This window comes from Symsagittifera roscoffensis, chromosome 5 (genome assembly GCF_963678635.1).
Source record: "Symsagittifera roscoffensis chromosome 5, txSymRosc1.1, whole genome shotgun sequence".
Classification (NCBI taxonomy): domain Eukaryota; kingdom Metazoa; phylum Xenacoelomorpha; order Acoela; family Convolutidae; genus Symsagittifera; species Symsagittifera roscoffensis.
This window is the reverse complement of record NC_087066.1, coordinates 30,116,086-30,134,911: the sequence shown is the minus strand read 5'-3', so window position 1 is coordinate 30,134,911 and position 18,826 is coordinate 30,116,086. Positions and strand designations below refer to the sequence as shown.

Below are 18,826 nucleotides of genomic sequence, written 5' to 3'. Positions count from 1 at the left end.
TAAAACAACTTAGTGCATAAAATTAGGTTATTTAAACATTACATATGCCGTACAAATTTAACATTCATTACTCTTCTTTTGGAAGCTTCATCAATCTAACAACCTGAATCGATCTTCGTCCCACGTTAATTTTTGCTTTTGTTGACGCTTAGACCCAACAGTCTCAAAAATTTTTCTAGAAATGATTTAGATGTTACTCGCAAAAGTACAGAGAGGTCACAATTCCGCGTGTCGGCAAGAATCCACGAATGCATATTTCTTTCCTGGGCTTTTTATAGTTTAACTACAGTTCGAATAAAATCTTTGAAAATGTCCAAAATCACTTTTAGATATTGTTTTGGAGGAAAAAAGTTTTAGCTAAAAACATCAGAACTCTGAATTTTTATAACTTAACATTACATTAAATTTAGTTTGGTGAGTTGTTTCTCTAAATATCACAAACCGAAATCTAATGTCATTTTCCTACCACCACCATCATGAAAGTTGAGCTAAACCATCCACAAAATTTGAGCGTTACTTTGCTGCAGAATATTACAATACCATTGCTTTAGAAACTAAGAAAACCAATTCAGTTTAAATCTGATTTTTACTGATTGTGTTGAGGTTTTAGGAATAAATTGCATAAATAGAGAAACACAAAATGTTATTCGCACTTTTCCTTATACTGTTTGAGTTTATCTTATCATCTCGAGCAGTTCAGACTTTGTTGAACAAAACAGACTCTCTCAACTCGTCTTCTCTTATTGCGACTGTGTTGGGTGGCCACAGGGTCATCAGGAGGGACTTTTACGTGCAGGTGATAATCATGAGGGGCCCTGATATTAAGTCCTGGTGTGGGGGCTCAATCATTGCACAGAAGTGGGTACTCACATCTGCTCATTGTGTAAACGACATAGATAGTGAGTAGGAACGAGTTTCACTAAAACGAGTGTGTTGACTGATTTCACTAAAACTTTTGACTTTTGGGATCTTTTTAACTAGTCCCCCTTTGGAACAGGGGACGTGTTCGTTACAGGGAACAAAATTCATATATGCATAGCCGTTGAATAAGTTTTTTTATAAGAGAGGCAATTCGTTACCAGAGGAACCATAGGGGAAACTGATTTTAAAGATCCGACTTTTGAAACCACCAAGTTTTCCACACTGTTTAGGCTTAGCTTAAAATTTTAATTTTCTATTACTCTGAAAATGAAGGATAATATAATAAGTGGAAAACAGTAAGGTCTCGACGAAAATAAATAATGAGCAATTCTGGTCAAGTTTTGCTACTTGTGTTTTGACTTTTACGTCGCGCCGATATAAATTCCGATGTAAAAATGTTTCGCCTGGAAAATTTTTTATGGTCGGGGCATGGTCTCAAAACCTCGAGGTAACTACCTTTCATTTTGCGGATTATATCTTTCATTTTGACTTTCGAGTAAACGCAGAATGATTATGCTCTGTGTTATTTTAATTGTTCAGTCAAAAATCGGCGATCGAAATCATAGTTTTCCCGAATAAATTTTGCATTACGAGGCCAAACTGTGCATTCTCTGCATTTTAAGCGGAATCCGCAACAGGCCAAAATCAGATTTGTCAACAAATAACTAAATCATTGTACCGCTCAAAATCGCTCGAAAAATAGGCGACTTTGCGGAATCCGCAACTGTATTTGCGGAATTCAGAACAGCTTGTGGAATCCACAAACAAATGATAAAACTTTTGTATCGTTATATTGAGATGTTGCGGAATCCGCAACTGTAAGTGGAATCCGCAAATTGTAAGTGGAATCCGCATTTTGTTTGCGGATTCCCTTTACTTATATTTATATGTGTAGTATCCTTTAAAATTATATCTTTCAAATACATGATCTGATTTCACTAGAACAGAAATTTACTAGTATAGAAACTTACTAGAATAGATCAGTGTTTGGGATTAATGGAATCCCAATTACTGACCAGTCTTTGGGATCGATGAAATCCCAAATATTGAACTAATTCTACGATTTGCTATGCATTGGGTTTCTAGTCACTCTCAACCTAATGACTCCAAATAATGGATTTATTCCATATTTATTCCAGTTTTTGGGATTTCATCAATCCCAAGTACTGACCAGTATTTGGGATCGATGGAATCCCAAATACTGAACTAATTCGACAATTTGCTATGCGTTGGGTTTCTAATCACTCTCAACCTAATGACTCCAAGTAATGGATATATTCCATATTTATTCCACTTTACTCCAGTTTTTGGGATTTCATCAATCCCAAATACTGACTAGTATTTGGCATTGATTGAATCCCAATTACTGACCTATTTTGGCGATATGCTGTGTGTTGTGTTTCCATACAATCTCAACCCAATGACTACAATTACTGCATTTATTCGGCGTTATGCTTCCAAAATCAGTTTTTGGGATTGACGCAATCCCAAATGCTGACCTATTTTGTCGATATGCTGTGTGTTCCATACACTCTCAACTCAAAGACACCAAATATCGAAATTTTTCGGTGTTGTGTTTTCAAAATATTAAACGATGATATCCACCGATTTAAGTAAACAATGTTTTAAGACTTGTTCGTGGATTCCGCTGACAATGGTTAAGTCTTTGCTTTCAAATTCCGCATTGCCGGAGATAATAATTCTAGCTCAGCTTTTAATTGTTCATATACAAGTTCAGTACTGAACAAAATTCGGAATCCACTTACAATTTGCGGAATCCACTTATATTTGCGGATTCCGCCTACATTTTGCGGAATCCACTTACAGCTGCGGAATCCAGAACAACTAGCTATATTTGCTTGTTGCGGAATCCGCAACAAAACAAATGTGCCGACAAAAAATACGTTACAGGTATATGTATGCGGAATCCACTGAATTTTTGTACTATCCAGTGCTCTATCCAGTGCACAGTTTGGCCTCGTAATGTGTCACCCCATAGAGTTCAAAAATAAAATAGTTTAAATTTGTATATTATTTTTACGTTCACTTTAAAATTTATATTTAAGGCGTATTAGAGTTGTCAAGTTTTTTTAATGATACTCGAAAAGAAATGCAATTTTTTCATGCGTCACGATTTATTCAGCTCTAAAAAAACTGATTGAAATCGAATTGAATTGAAACAATTTTTCGTATGCATGTTTTTTATGGCAACGTGAAGTTTGATTTCAAGTTTGCGCTTACAACTAGGCAAAAAAATACTAAACTACTATCTGGTCAAAAACAGCAATTGCAGTAACTGGAAAAAGCAAAAATCATAGAGAGAGACTATTTGCGCCTAGAGACAATTAATTGCAGCCGAAAAGAAAACACTTTATAGCTGGAAGCAGTGCAAACTCTTAGATGATTTGGCATTCCTATAAAGTTTCTTAACTGTACTTCGTCTTGCATTTTCAAAAAAAAATAGTTTTCATTTTTCGTTCAGCACATTGAAAATGAGGATGATTTTTGTATTCAGATGCGTTTTAGTTTTTTACGCTAAATCAGCTGCCACAAACAATAATTGGATTGTGTCGAGTTATATCTCATCCTAAAGCCTTTTTAGTCGCCGTTCGAACGACATCAAAAAAGTTCAGAAAGTTGTTCCAGTATTGAGAAAAAATAGTGTGAAGTTTTTGAGGTTTAGTTCAACTTCGAGCGGGTGACGCGATCTAGTAATGTTCGCTATAGGAAAATTGGACATTTAGGTTCAGAAAACTAGATTTTTTCAATAGAAAATTTCATTTAAATTTATTTAGTGCTTCTCTAATCATGAAAAATTTCAAATAATAAATGAATAACAGTGCGCAATAAACATTTTGAATGTTTTTTAAAAAGGTATTTCTGAAAATATTTTTTTTCTTTTACTCGTTTTTTGAAGCCAATTGTTCACGATTATGTCTAAATCGCTAAATTTTTGCGCGTTTGTGTAGGTCTCTCATCACACCATGGACAAAACAAACGACCCTAAAATGTAGAAAAAAAAACATTCTTTGTAGTTTTTTATGAATGTGGTTGGAATATTCTGCGCTACTTGCGCACCAGCCAGTTAACCTAGCTCCAAACTTTTACTTTTGAACCTTTCCTCACTCCCTATTGAGATATAATTTCGAGTTTTGCATCTACTGAAAAACTTTTTTCTCAATACATATTGGAATGACGTCTTAGCTGGGTTAAAACGCCACTTTTTCAACTCGGTAAAACAAAATTTTGTAATTTTAGCGCGTAACAGGAACTTTAGCGCGTAATTGGTCGTATTGGCAGTTTTCAAACCCTTATAGCTTCACGAAAATGCACAAGTATCTTTGAGCTCCAGGGATTTGAGATCTTTCTTTGAAAAAAAAATTTCCAGTAAAATTGAACAAAAGACCAAAAAAAACTGCTTGTATAAAAGCAATCTGTTCAGTAATTTAATTTTTCTGAATTCGTCTAAATTAATTCGTCTTTTTTCCATACCCGATCCAAGTAACAGAGTAACATTACTGAAAAACTATTTTCATTAAATGTGGTGCCCACTTCAAACTAGAATGATTGTGTCGAATTGAAACGTCGCATGTGAAGCTCGTTAAAGTTTCGCCTACAGTGTGAAGAAGTTTCGCCTACAATACTTATCTAAATTTCGTCGTATCAGCAATTCTCAAGCCCACACTTTTCTCGAATAAAAGGCCAGCAGTGAATTGTCACAATAAATTTGAAATTAAGGTTTTACATAATTTCATTGTAAAAATCACAAAAAAATTCAACAAAAACTCAAAAAAACCTGCTCGTATCAGGATAATTCTGGGGGTACTTCAAATGTTTGCAAACAAATTTCGGTAATGGCAATTTTCACAGACTTCAAAAGCTTGTTAATTTCTCCCCCAACAGTTCATTTCAAATGCTTTAGTTATAACTTGAGTGGTATATGGAATTATTATGCACTGCTAGCTTGCCTCAAGTCGGTTTGGAATGAGTTTAGAGCAAAATAACTCGCCACTCATAAAAAAGTTGCCCTTACGCGTTGATCATGATAGATTCGATTGCAGAGGCAAGCAAAAATCAGTACTGAACATGAGAACACAGAAAACAGAACAAGTCATGCAGTCGATAATTTTCTATTAACAACCACGTTTTCAAAACTGCACTAAACGAGTTTCGTTAAAACTGGTTTTTTAAAAAAAAGTGTAAAAAGTTTTGAAGAACTGATTTACTATTTTGAAATCAAACGTGAAACGTGAAACGTGAAACGTGAAATCATCTCGAACATGTGATGTCGAAAAATAAGATTGATTTAAGATCAAACATTTTGATGCTAAAACTTGATGTTGACAAACGTTATTCTAACAGCAAGTGAAATTATTCTGCATAATATTCATTCATAACATATTCATTCTGCATATTAATTTAAAAAATTAAGACTGCGTCTGTTCAAGTTGTGAAATATTGAGTCAAGCTAATTAATCATACTGTTTCCTTTTACGATTCAATTTGTAACACCTAACTTTCCATATTGTCAGTGCAAAGTGTTTTTTTTTTAATTCCAAAGTTACCCGAGACCAATTAAAATTCAGTCGGAACGGAACGTTCACAGTGGAAAAAGTTGTCTTGATGTGCTAGAAGTCATGTTCACCAGGGGGTAATGGGGGAGTGGGCAAACCCCTGCCGACCTCAAGGCCCGTACCTAATAAAAGTTCTAATTCAGATCTGAAATGGAGTGTGAACGGTTAAAATGACGCTTGGATACTTTACGAATGGGTTATTTCAGATCTGGTTTTAGTTTTTCTTGATTAATTCAGATCTGAAATATCAATGATTCTGATACAATTTTTGCTGTTTTTGATACTTGGGTAACTGAGAGCTCCTGCTAGCTACTAGCAGAGACTCAGCAAAGTCTCAAAGGAGAAACTCCCAAAAAAAGTTGTCTCGAGCATGAGATAAACACTATGAACTTATAAGTAGCGCACGAAACTCAAAAATTGATAGGTTTTCTAGGAGTTTTTGAAAACATTTTAACACAGTTGAACGAGAAAATTTACTTCAAAAACTGCTTGTGAATATATTCCGAAGTTTTTTTACCTCTACATAATCTAAACATAATTGTGTATTTCAGAGACATCAAAAAAAAACTCAATGGTTTGCTCGAATCGTATAAACTATAATTCAACAAAGGGTTTTTCAAATCTAATTTCAGATCTGAAAAGTTTTTTCCAATGTGTTCTTTAATTCAGATCCAAATTTCAGATTTAAAATTGTCAAATTCTAATCAAGATCTGAAATAAAAAAATTTAGATCTGAGAATCAACCTATGTAAATATAAAGACTTTCAGATGTTGCACAGAAAGTTCCCTGGGTACGGCGATCATCGTTTTGTGTTATTTTGAGATATCCAATTTTGGCTGAAACTTGGCCAAAACGGTCTTTTTACTGAATTGGTCGACCTTAGAAAAAGAAAAGTCCGCTACCCTCCTCGAGAAAATCATAGATCCGCCCCCGGTATGGTTATACGCTATACTGCTATATGATAGCTAATTGAAAGCTCATACTTGAGTCCCCTGGGCAATAAAGGTGTACTAAATGTCGCGATGTACTATTTGAGGTATGGTTAGAATTCATTTTGTCGCTTAGGACAAAGCTTCCGCCTCACGAGAACTTAGGCCGTCTTTGGGCAAATATCAGACCTGGTCAGCCAAAAATTTATTTCGGGACAGTGTCAAATGAGAGATTTTGGAAATTATAATCCTATGCTACTTTTGACAAATAATCCTATGCTAATTTGAAAAGTTTCAGCCGGGTGTTTGGGGTTTAAGATTGATCTTTGATTTTCTGCGAAAATCACCCAATTTTTTCAAAACACTTCGCCACTTTCTCTATCGACACTAAACGTTGATAAGCAAGAATAAAAACTATTTTGGTCAAGTTTTGTCTTTTTTACTAAAACTTAAGAGGCGTTGTGTGCGTTCGATAACTTTTTGCTATAAACAAAACAACCAGACACATTGGTGTTCAGAATGAGCACTGACAAGAAACTGGCATTTTGACACCAGATATTGTGGTGAGATTTTGTGACTTCACAAGTATAGATGGGACAAAATTGACAGTTGAAGTTAATGTGAGATATATGGACCTTTTGGTCGGAGAGTGGTATCAAAACCCTGAGGAAGAGGGGCGTCCACCGCTGCCTCCTCCCCCTGAATCCGCTCAGGATCCTTTGGGTATTTTTTTTTCAAACTTATTTCAGCAATAGTAGTCTCACAAGCAAAAAAATTTGCAGAAAAAAGTTAAAGCTAAAAATTTGAAAGAACCGCTTTTGGGGGTTTGAAAAATGCCAATTTTTGCGCTTTGAAAATTTTTTTGATGCTCAAGTAATGACAACTTTTTAGGGTTAACGGTTTAATCCGCAATCAAAGCCGTGAGTCAAGCTAACTGAAATGAGTGAAGCTAATTGATTATATACTGTTTTCTTGTACAATTCAATTCGTAAGACCTAACTTTCTATATTGTCAGTGCAAAGCAAGGTATTTGAAAAAATACTCAAAGTTATCCGACTCCAATTAAAAGCCAAGAGAAGTCATGTTCACCAGAGGGTTATGGGGGTGTGGGTGGACCCCCTGCCGATCTAAAGGCCCGATCCTAGTAAATGTTCTAATTCAGATCTGAAAGAATTTTTTTCAGATATGAATTTCAGATCCGAAATGGAGTGTGAAAAGTTAAAACAAGACTTGGATACTTTACAAATGGGTTACTTCAGATCTAATTTCGGAACTGGATTTTTGTTTTTCTTTGTAATTTTAGATCTGAAAAAATCTTTTTCATATCTTAGTTCAGATCTGAAATTTAGTTTTTCTTGGTTAATGCAGATCTCAAGAATCAATGCTTCTGACACAATTTTTGAAGTTTTTGATACTTAAGTATTTGATTTGATAGCTTTTGCTAGCTACTAGCAGAGACTCATCAAATTCTCAAAGGAGAATCTCCCGAAAAATGTTGTCTTGAGCATGAGATAAGTATTATAGACGCATAAGTAGCGCATTAAACTTAAAAAAATTGATAGGTTTTTTTAACAATTTTTGAAAACACTTTAACGAAGTTGACGAGAAATTTAGTTCAAAAAAACTGTTTTTGGAAACATTCGGAAGTTTTTTTACTGCTAATTAATCTAAACATAATTGTGTATTGCAGAAACATCGAGAAATAGAACTCAATGGTTTGCTCGAAACGCATGAATTATAATTCGACAGAGGGTTTTGCAGATCAAATTTTAGATCTGAAATTATGTTTTTCAATGTGTTTCCTAATTCCAATCCAAATTTCGGATCTGAGTTTTTCAAATTCTAATCAAGATCTGAAAACAAAATTTCAGATCTGAGAAACAACTTATGCAAGAAATAAAGAACTTCAGATCTTGCACAGAAAGTTTCCTGGGTAAGGTGGTCATCCCATTTTTGTTATATTGAGAACTCCCTTTTCGGGACAGTGTCAAACGAGAGATTTTGGCAAACGGAATCCTTTGCTACTTTTGACAACTCTGACAAAAACTGCGTGTAGTTTGAAGAGTTTCAGCCGGGTGTTTGGGTTTTAAGGTTGATCTTTGATTTTCTGCGAAAATCACCCAAATTTTTCAAAACACTTCGCCACTTTTCTCTATTGACACTAATTGTTGATAAATATGAATAAAAACTACTTTTGACAAGTTTTGTGTTTTTAGCATAAACTTAGAGGCGTTGTTTGCGTTTGATAACTTTTTTCTAAAAACAAAACAGCCAGATACATTGGTGTTCAGAATGAGCCCTGATAAAAACCTGGCAAATTAGCATCAAAATTTTTGGCGAGATTTGGTGAATTCAATAACATAGATGGGAAAAAACTGTCAATTGAAGTTGATGTTGGATTCATGGAACCAGAGTTTTTTTGAGTTATCGTTTTTTTAAAGTTTGATAATAATCGTTACCTTTGAAACGATAAGAAAACCAATAAATTCAGTTGTAAAACAGTCACCTAATCTGACCAAAAAAGGTCAGATTAAATAGATAGAGCTTCATTCCAATCACAATCATCTCCTTTTTAACAAATTGGATTTCTTGTAAACATTCGATGAAAATTAAAAATGTAGTACTTGAAATCATATAAAAAAGTAGAAGCAGAAGACTAAGAAGAAAATTAAGAAGTGGCAGCAGAAGAAAAAAATAAGAAGAAGAAGCAGAATAAGGCGAAACATAAGAAGTAGAAGCAGAAGAAGAAGAAGAAGAAGAAGAAGAAGAAGAAGCAGGAGAACAAAAATGAAGCAGAAGCAGAAGAAAAAGAAGATGAAAAAGAAGAAGAAGAAGAAAGAAAGAACATTTTTTTGTATCAGAAAAACTTTACTGAAGCACTTTTCCATTAGCTTGATTCATATAAAGAAGAAGAAAAAGAAGAAGAAGAAGAAGAAGAAGAAGAAGAAGAATAGAAGTAGAAGAATTTCAGATCTGAGAATCAAATTGTGCAAGAAAAAAAAATAATTTAAGATCTTGCACAGAAAGTTCCCTGGGAACGGTGGTCACCCCATTTTGTTATTTTGAGATATCCTTTTTTGGCTGACATTTTGGCAGCGCAGAAATTTTGGCCAAAACTGTCTTTTTAGTGCTTTGGTCGACCTAAAAAAAATCCGCTACCCCCTCGAGAAAATCTTAGACCCGCCTTTTGTCTTGTAATGCGCTGTGCGGCATTCTGATAGCCAATTGAAAGCTCATATTAAACCGCCTAGGCACGGAAGATGTACTAACTGTCGCGATGTAATAATTGAGGCATGCATTAAATTCTTTTGTCGCTTAGGAGAAAGCTTTCGCCTCACGAGAACTTAGGCCGTCTTTGGGCAAATATCAGACCTGGTCAGCCAAAAATTTATTTCGGGACAGTGTCAAATGAGAGATTTTGGAAATTATAATCCTATGCTACTTTTGACAAATAATCCTATGCTAATTTGAAAAGTTTCAGCCGGGTGTTTGGGGTTTAAGATTGATCTTTGATTTTCTGCGAAAATCACCCAACTTTTTCAAAACACTTCGCCACTTTCTCTATCGACACTAAACGTTGATAAGCAAGAATAAAAACTATTTTGGTCAAGTTTTGTCTTTTTTACTAAAACTTAAGAGGCGTTGTGTGCGTTCGATAACTTCTTGCTAAAAATGAAACAGCCGGACACATTGGGGTTCAGAATGAGCCCTGATAAAAACTTGGCGTTTTAGCATCAGATATTGTGGTGAGATCTGGTGACTTCACAAACATACATGGGACAAAACTGAAAATTGAAGTTGATATTGGATATATGGAACCCGAATTCTCGTGAGTTGTCGTTTTTTAAAATTTGATAATTAACGTTACGTTTGAAACGATAAAAAAATATCAATACTTTCAGTTGTTTAATGGTCAGCTAATCGCAAAAGAATGGTCAGATTAAATAGTTAGAGCTTCGTTCCAATTACAGTCATCTCCATTTTATAAAATTATTTTTTTTTTGTAATCAATATTGGATTTCTTGTAAGCATTTGATAAATATCAAGAATGTAGTACTTCAATTTATATAAAAAAGTAGAAGCAGAAGAAGATGAAGAAGGAAACTAAGAAGTAGAAGGAGAAGAAAAAGAAAAACAAGAAGTAGAAGCAAAGAAGAAAAATAAGAAGTAGAAGGAGAAGAAGAAGAAGAAGAATAAGAATAAAAATCAAAAGCAGAAGCAGAAGAAAACGAAACATAAGACGTAGAAGCAAAAGAAAAAGAAGACGAAGAAGAAAGAACATTTTTTTTGCATCAGAAAAAATTTGCTAATGCACTTTTCCATTAGCTTGATTCATATAAAGAAGAAGAAAAAGAAGCTGGGTCATTTCACAATATGGGAAGATACTAGAGCCAACTACCACTCAAACCCTTCATCTGGCGACACGAAGAGAGATATAAAAACAGAAACAACCAGCCTCAACTGCACAGTTTGTGCCAAACTTTGCAAATCAGCCGCAGGGCTATCAAAACCTGAGAGTCGAAACACAGTACAGTCACTAAGGATTGCACAAATGGGGTGCAACCTCGACCTTCAATTTGGACTGAAGACGAAATAACCACGAGAAGAACTGCGGAGAAGAACTGAAGAAACTCGAGCAGTCACGCCAAAACAGTCCCCACATCGTACCCAAGAACCTATCGGCTTAAAGTGAAATCTTGTCCGTTCTGCGGAAACTTTAGATCCGCGACGAAAATGGCAGGCCACATCACAAGTATCTACGAAACGGAGAGCATGCCCAATGAATGAGGTGACCGCCTGAGAGAGAGAGAGATAGATAGATAGATAGATAGAGAGAGAGAGAGAGAAAGAGAGAGAGAGAAAGAGGGGGGAGAGAGGGGGGAGAGAGAGAGAGAGATAGAGAGAGAGAGAGAGAGAGAGAGAGAGAGAGAGGGAGATAGAGACAGAGAGAGAGAGAGAGAGAGAGAGAGAGAGAGAGAAAGAGAGAGAGAGAGAGAGAGAGCGAGAGAGAGAGAGAGAGAGAGAGAGAGAGAGAGAGAGAGAGAGAGAGAGTGGAACCAGTTCTGGACCAGTGTTTATAAACCAATTATATTAAAAAACTATCCCTATAAAACATTACTTACTAACCAATCTTATTCCATCACCAACACTGACAATTATTTGCAAGTGCTGAAACTTCTTGTAGTTTCATTACCAAAACAATTTTAATAAATCTTACACTACAGTTGTTCTGTTTTGGCCAAACTCCAAGACTAACTCGCAAATACCAATATAAACTAGATCTATTGAAAATAGGAGATATAAGAGAAAGATTAAAATTAGTATTAGACTTGAAAAAGAAGTTGCACGAACCTATCGGGCCGAAAATAAGATAGCGTGGCGAACAGACAGTATACCTTATCTGAAATAACTCTATGAGAAAACTACCTCTGGCTGAAACTCATCTGGTGCGACCAAAATCCTCCAACAAGAGCCTAACTAACTTACATTTAGCAATTTAGAATTAGAAAAAAATACCAAATTTGCACAATTGCAAAATGTTAGATCGAATAGACAATTTAATAATTATGTCTCTACGTCTCAATGAATCAACGGCAATATTTCAAACAATACGAGGAAACCCAGGTATTGAACGAAGAAAAAGATCACAGCGTGAACATCGATTGAACGACGGACCAAGATACTACTTGATAATACGACGCACACCGCAAAAAGTAAATGCCTTCAGAATCCTCTATGCAGTAAACTTGAATTTTCATCTTTTGACATGAAAATTATTCTATTTGAAGAATAAATTGACTTCTCAAAAAACCTACTTGGTGCTTTATAGCAATATTAAATAATATTATCGTTTGATAAAAAGGTACAAAAGTCGTTCCTTTCAAAATCTGCAGTACTTTAATTTTGAAAACCTTTGTAAAATTAAATTTTATTGAATAAAAAAACCCAAAATAGCTAGTAGTTAACTTAACGTTAGTTTTATTAAATTCATTAAATAATTTCTATAAATTTAATTAAATCACGAGAAACAATTGTTTTTCCATCCCCGCTTCATCGCTTAAAACATAAACAAACTTAGCCAAAAACTAACATCATTTAAAATTTTAACCTTTAAACTAATTTAAATCTATAACTTCTACTTAAACTTCTATTATTCATAAAAAAGTTTTCTTCTCAATGCTTAACTTCGCCTTTTGATTATTTAAACTTTTCTAAAATAAAGATCATAAAGGCTTTCCTTGGATTTTTATTTTCACTTTAAGAAATTTTAATTCACTTAAATTAACTGGTCATCATTACCTTCCTTGGATCAATCACAACAACTTTGTTCTCCTCGCCTTTCTAAATTAAAGTATCTAACGACCTCAAACGGCAATTCACTCTCCAACCCTTATCAAAAACCCATGTATGATAGCATATTTTAGAAAAACTAACCATTAAAATTAAGATAAACTGTGAAGAACTTCGGTGACTCATCCTCCACTTGAGCCCCTCCTCTTAGCTGACCCAATCTAAAACTCTTAAAATATTAGTCAGCTCTAAAATAGTATCTCTTGTGGATTGATTTACTATTCTCTAACCATTGACAACAACTCGAACCCCCAGCTAAGATGAAATAAATTTTTCTTAGAATAAAACTTAGTCACGAGAAAGTAAACGTCATTCTAACAAATTGATATAATCTCTCTCCAACCCGTCAACCTCGACAATCTATGATCGCCCAAAGTTACGATAACCACACAATCACCGTAAGAACTAACAGTTTAAGAGATAAAAACTCTAATCTCCGAATTTTGCATCCATCATCCTAAACTTTAGGTCAAAAGATAATCTAGGCAGTAAGCAAACAGTAATTTTACCCAATCATTTGATTAACGATTAAAGATACAATTTTGTAATTACACCACATAAACAAACAGTAGGAAATAATAAATCAAAAAGAAAAACACGGAAAAAGACAATCATAGCAAAACAAAAACATATTATAAAACGAAAACTTTCAAAAACACGTAACGCAGTTTCTGAATCAGACACAATTACCATTCAAAATCTTCAGGACCTAAACAATTCGAAAAATTAAATCAAAAGACCAACGGAAATGTTTTTTTGACTCAGAATCCATATCACCATCAACAACAAATGATAGACGTAGAAATGCAAAATCATATTTAAATAAACCGTTACGACTATGTAATTGGAATCAACCAATAAAACATACTGAAAATTACACATTTACAAATTTGAGATACAAAAATGGCGCAATAAGAGGACAATTTAGACGATGACTTCATACTTCCCTTTGTTATACATCCACAAAGCGGTGACGGTCGCGGAGAAGTACACTTTAGTCATAATTTCTAAATAATAATTTCTTAATTTCTAGAAATTTATTCGAAAAAAAGAATTAGTCCCTTTTACACTATTAAAAAACATTTATAAAATCACATTGTGTTAAGGAGTATTCACTTTTAAATTTTATAGGCACCCAATCAAACATCGCACCAAAAACAAACAGTTGATATAGATCTAAAGTTCTCAAAAAATTTTCACAGAATACAAAAAATATATACAACCTCACAATATTCAAAGAGCAAAATCAGTCGTCACAAATGACAAACGATGTTTTCTCTATTATTTATTGTTATCTTTTTCTACTAGAATTTTAAAAAAATCACCGAATGAATCATCACCTCAGACATCTTGACACTCAACTGTAAGTCAAGAAATTTTTCTTTTCTCAAAAATCCTAGATACAATCCGTGAAAACCTCACAAGTAATGAAACATCACAAAATGTAAAACATGACTTAAAACGAATCCTAGCGTAGTTCATAATAGACTATTTTTGTTCACAATTTAGATTTCATTTCAACATCAAGAAAAAAATTTTGACCACAAATTTCAGACGATGAAAGTATATTAGCCGACCAAATAGAATATATTTGGGACCCTGAATGGTCTAATCCCTTAATTACTAATATAACCAAAAACATTTTAAGTGCAGCAATCACCACTGTATCTGTACACAAAGATTGCATAAGAGTTACTCCACTTACTATTGATTCAACACCTATAATCATATAACACCACAATGTTCAACGATAGAACAGGAAATAGTTTAAATTCAGCATTTATAAACACACAAGAAACCCTTAAGGGAAAAAAATTCGTACACAACAAAATATACAAACCCCATCACATTTGATAAACGAGGAAAAAGTTCAAACAAGGCCTACAACAACACAACAAAGCATTTCCTCTATTCATCCTGCACTTACAACACCACACAATAAAATGCTCCATTCTCAAAACAACCATTCAATCAACAGTAAAGTCATGTGTTGTCCCAAAAAATTCACAAATGGATTATCAATAATATAGACCAATTAACCAAACACGACACTCGAACAAGCGAAAGCCTTCAAATAGAAAAAGTTTTTCAACTCACAATTATGACTTTTTCACTAATACAAAAATAAACAAACCAATAAAAAAAACACGTCGTCAAAATCAATCACAAGAACAAGAGATACCACAACAAGCCCCCCCCCCCCCCCCTACTCACTTTTCTTCAATAACCAAAAAACGAACTACAAAAAATTAAAGTAGAAACTTTCCTATTTTTTCAACAAAATAAAAGTTTAACAAACAAACAATTTACAAGAAATCAACCACACTATTCAGAAGACAAAGATTATTTGAATCAAAATCAATAAACTTATAATAATCTATGAAATAACAACTGGAATACTGATCAACCAGATAATATTTAGCAACCAGATAACTTTGAACCTTATACACATTCTGAACAAACACGACAACCAAGACAACGCTTCCCTCGAAGAAGAAATTAAGCATCATACAAAAATATAATACAATCACAAAACACTATAAACACACACGGGTATCAAAAGCAAAATGAAATTCCATTAGCATACTATCTAAAACAACATGAAATTACAAAGACCCAATATACAAATGTTTCACACATAACAAACGCGGAAAAATCACTTCAAATCACTATGAATCCAATGCTTAAGGATGGGTCAACTATATCTTCAAATAAACCACTCATAGTATTCATAGGAACAGACCCTGAATACTCAGTAGAAGATTATTTAAACGCAGACACAGAGCAGAATTAATTCTAAACATAGGTCCAGTACCAGTTAATACACCACTCCCTCAAAATTGGATTTAAGGACGTACAGTTCTAATCCAAAACACACTTGATGGTGCAGCTCGAAAACGGTTTTCAGTTCTACCTATAGATATTAAATCAAACTGGAAAAGGTTTACACAAGAGTTTTCAAAAGTGTTCGACTCTGAAAGAAATAAACAACACCAAGGGGCCCTATGTGATGAAACTCATAGACTCCCCAACGAAACAATGAAACAGCTCGCGATAAAAATCGAAATTTTAGTTAGAAAAGCATATTCCTTTACTACGCATGACTACAAAAATACGAAAATGACTGAAATGTTAACGATGACTGTAACACCAGAACTACGCAAAATTGCAAGAAAAAAGGTATCATCACATCCATCATCAATTCGAGAAGCTTATATAGACTTTAGAAAGCTAGTAGATAAATTAGAACAATCTGAAATCACTATAATATTAGAAGAAATAGAAATTTTAAAACTACAGTATGTAAACAATATCCAGACAACAACTTCTCAACTTAACAAAGTTCATGTATCTGATGAAATTCATGACTCTGATTCACAAAATTATTCACAAAAACAGATATAGTAGATCAAATAGTCAAGTTAACGAATATTGCAATAGCTACTCAAGATCAAAGTCAAATAAAAGTAATTACTTAAACTATAATAGAAACATTTTTTAAACAAACTCTCGAAACAGATACTATTCTAAAGACCGTTCAAGAAATTCATCAAACAATCGAATTTAAAATTATTCAAGCGGTAGTAATCGAAATTATTCTTATAATAGATCACGAAATTACTCTAACAATAGACCATATTAGAATAATATTTTAATCGATCCCGAGATAACTCTAGAAATCGAAATAACAACTATACAAATAGACGAAGAAACTGTTCTCAATCACCACATGGAAAAAAAACTCAAAGTTCAAATTCATGCAATCAAAACTACAGAAGTAGTACACCTAAAACTCAATGACAAATAAATCATTTGCAGTCAACGGAAAACTCTCAACAAGACCATCCCAGTTTTGACAAAACAAAATACTACAGATGTGAAACTACATTGTGAAAAACGTGAACCGACATTGTGAAACTACATTGTGTACATACATTTTACAACTACAGATGAGAAAAGCGAAACAGGAAATTTAATTTTATTAAATATCCTTCACATTGAAAATGGTTACAAAAGACCAGTCCATTCGAAATATTACCAAAATCATGCAACAAATTCTAACCTCGAAGAACCAAATAATAACCAAAATACCGTAAATTATACACCACACGCTATAGATATTAAGTCAAAAATGAATAATTAATGTCAAAATACGACAAGCTATTTATAACCACCAAAAGAATAAATCTGGACAATTCCAATTCTCTTAGAAAGTCCAAAGAGTAAAAACTTTCAATCATAACTGGTAAAAACAGGTTTCTTAATTGATTCAGGAGCAGAATCAGAATTTATAAATATTCCAACATGGAACGAAATTCGAACCTTACATTCAATGTTTTCACATTTTCAACTTGTAAAACCTCAAAAAAATTAGCCACATCACAAGGATAAAGTCTTACAAATTATGGAAAAATTATACCTCAACTATGGAACAAAATAAATTTTAAAAAAAACCCTGTAAACAAATATTCCACTTTAGAGAAACTAAACACAATTTTGTTGGAATACCGTTTATTACAAAATATGTTTCCACTGTTAACCTCTTGAATAGCAAATTACATATAAAAGACAAACAAACAAAAATAAATAATACATCTCTAACATTTTTTCAAAGACTCAATAATCAGCCTCTATGTTTCTCAAGGTTTTATCCGATACCTAATCAACAACGCAAACATTAACAGCCATTATCCGGTCACGTATTTACCTTAACGATAAGTCAAGTGGATCAAAATTATATTGATCGAAATAAACAAAAACTAAATATCTTACCTTTAATTCAAACCAATTCATATGTTCTATAGAGTAAAAATTTCATTCATTAAGTATACAAGAGACACAAATCCAGATATAATATCTCTTGATGTATACAACAACCCACCATATAGAATCACACTACCACGGGGACTTTACGGATACTTCGAAACAAATGCAGCAATTTATCCGAAAGAAGAAAAGCATTCAGAGTAAATAACCTTTTGAAGCTTATAAATATTTGTCAGTCAATTATTCTTAATGAAGATTTATCTATTAATAAAATTACAGACGATTCTAAACAAACACAGACTATTCCACACAAAAACCTTATTTCAAACTACATTTCAAATCTCGAAATATACAAATGAACAGCAAAAAGTTCTCACATTGTTGAATTTTCAACAATCTCTAATCAATCAAAAAGAATTTGATCAATTAGCAGAACTATTATTAAAATAACAAAAGGTTTAAGCTATATACAAATTTTTTTTTGGTAAATTTCGTTCACAATTACACTTTCCTCTTGAACCTGACGCAGTTTTCAAAAAGCAACGAGCAAGTAAAAAACCCATTCACCTACAAGATAAAGTAAATAGGTTACTCGGCGTTTTGGAAGAATATGAAATCATATCACCAGTAAATAAAAAATAAATCAACAGGTAACATTTTCATATGTCCCGTTATCATTCTCGCTAAAGGCGAATTGCTAAAAATTGTTTTAGACGCAAGATATCTGAATCCCCTAAATGATGAATCTAAATATAATTGGCTCATAGAACTAATCCAAGTAATACTCACTTAAATAAATGGACGGTTTTATACTACTGCTGACTAGAATAATGAAAGGCCACTAGAAGAAAAATTACGGTGACTTACGCAAACCATTCGTTATTGAAAACCATCAAAACGAATTGATTAGACTCTTCTGTGGAATTGCCATAGGACCAGCAGGCTTTTCAAGCTTCTCGAGCAAGTTCTCAAATTACTTATCTTTTGTAAAAATGTTATCACATATTTAGACGATGTTTTTATACAATCACAAACAAAACAAGAAAGGTTTAGTTTATCAGAAAAGTATCATCAAATTTTTAGTAAAATGAAGCATGAAAACAGCCCCATACGAATCATTTTTTTTCTCACTCGTGTTAAATTCATTGGACTTATTAATGAGGGTAGTACAATTACTCCATTGAATTCACGAATAGATGCTATAATAAATTTTCTACCACCATCCAATAAAAAAGAAATCCAAGAATTGCTTGGAATGTTAAAATTTTTTAAAAATATGTTTA

At 33.4% G+C, this 18,826-nt stretch overlaps 1 protein-coding gene across 1 annotated transcript in view; it reads left to right on the top strand.

Annotated features, from left to right (window-relative positions):
- Nucleotides 1–483: 483 nt before the first annotated feature.
- Nucleotides 484–18,826, top strand: part of LOC134846354 (chymotrypsin-like elastase family member 2A) — a 34,470-nt gene continuing 16,127 nt past the window's right edge. The window contains exons 1-2 of the mRNA XM_063863671.1: nucleotides 484–899; nucleotides 10,158–10,254. Of these exons, the coding sequence (XP_063719741.1) occupies nucleotides 641–899; nucleotides 10,158–10,254 (356 nt within the window). The 5' untranslated portion in view covers nucleotides 484–640. The remainder of the gene's footprint in view (nucleotides 900–10,157; nucleotides 10,255–18,826) is intronic.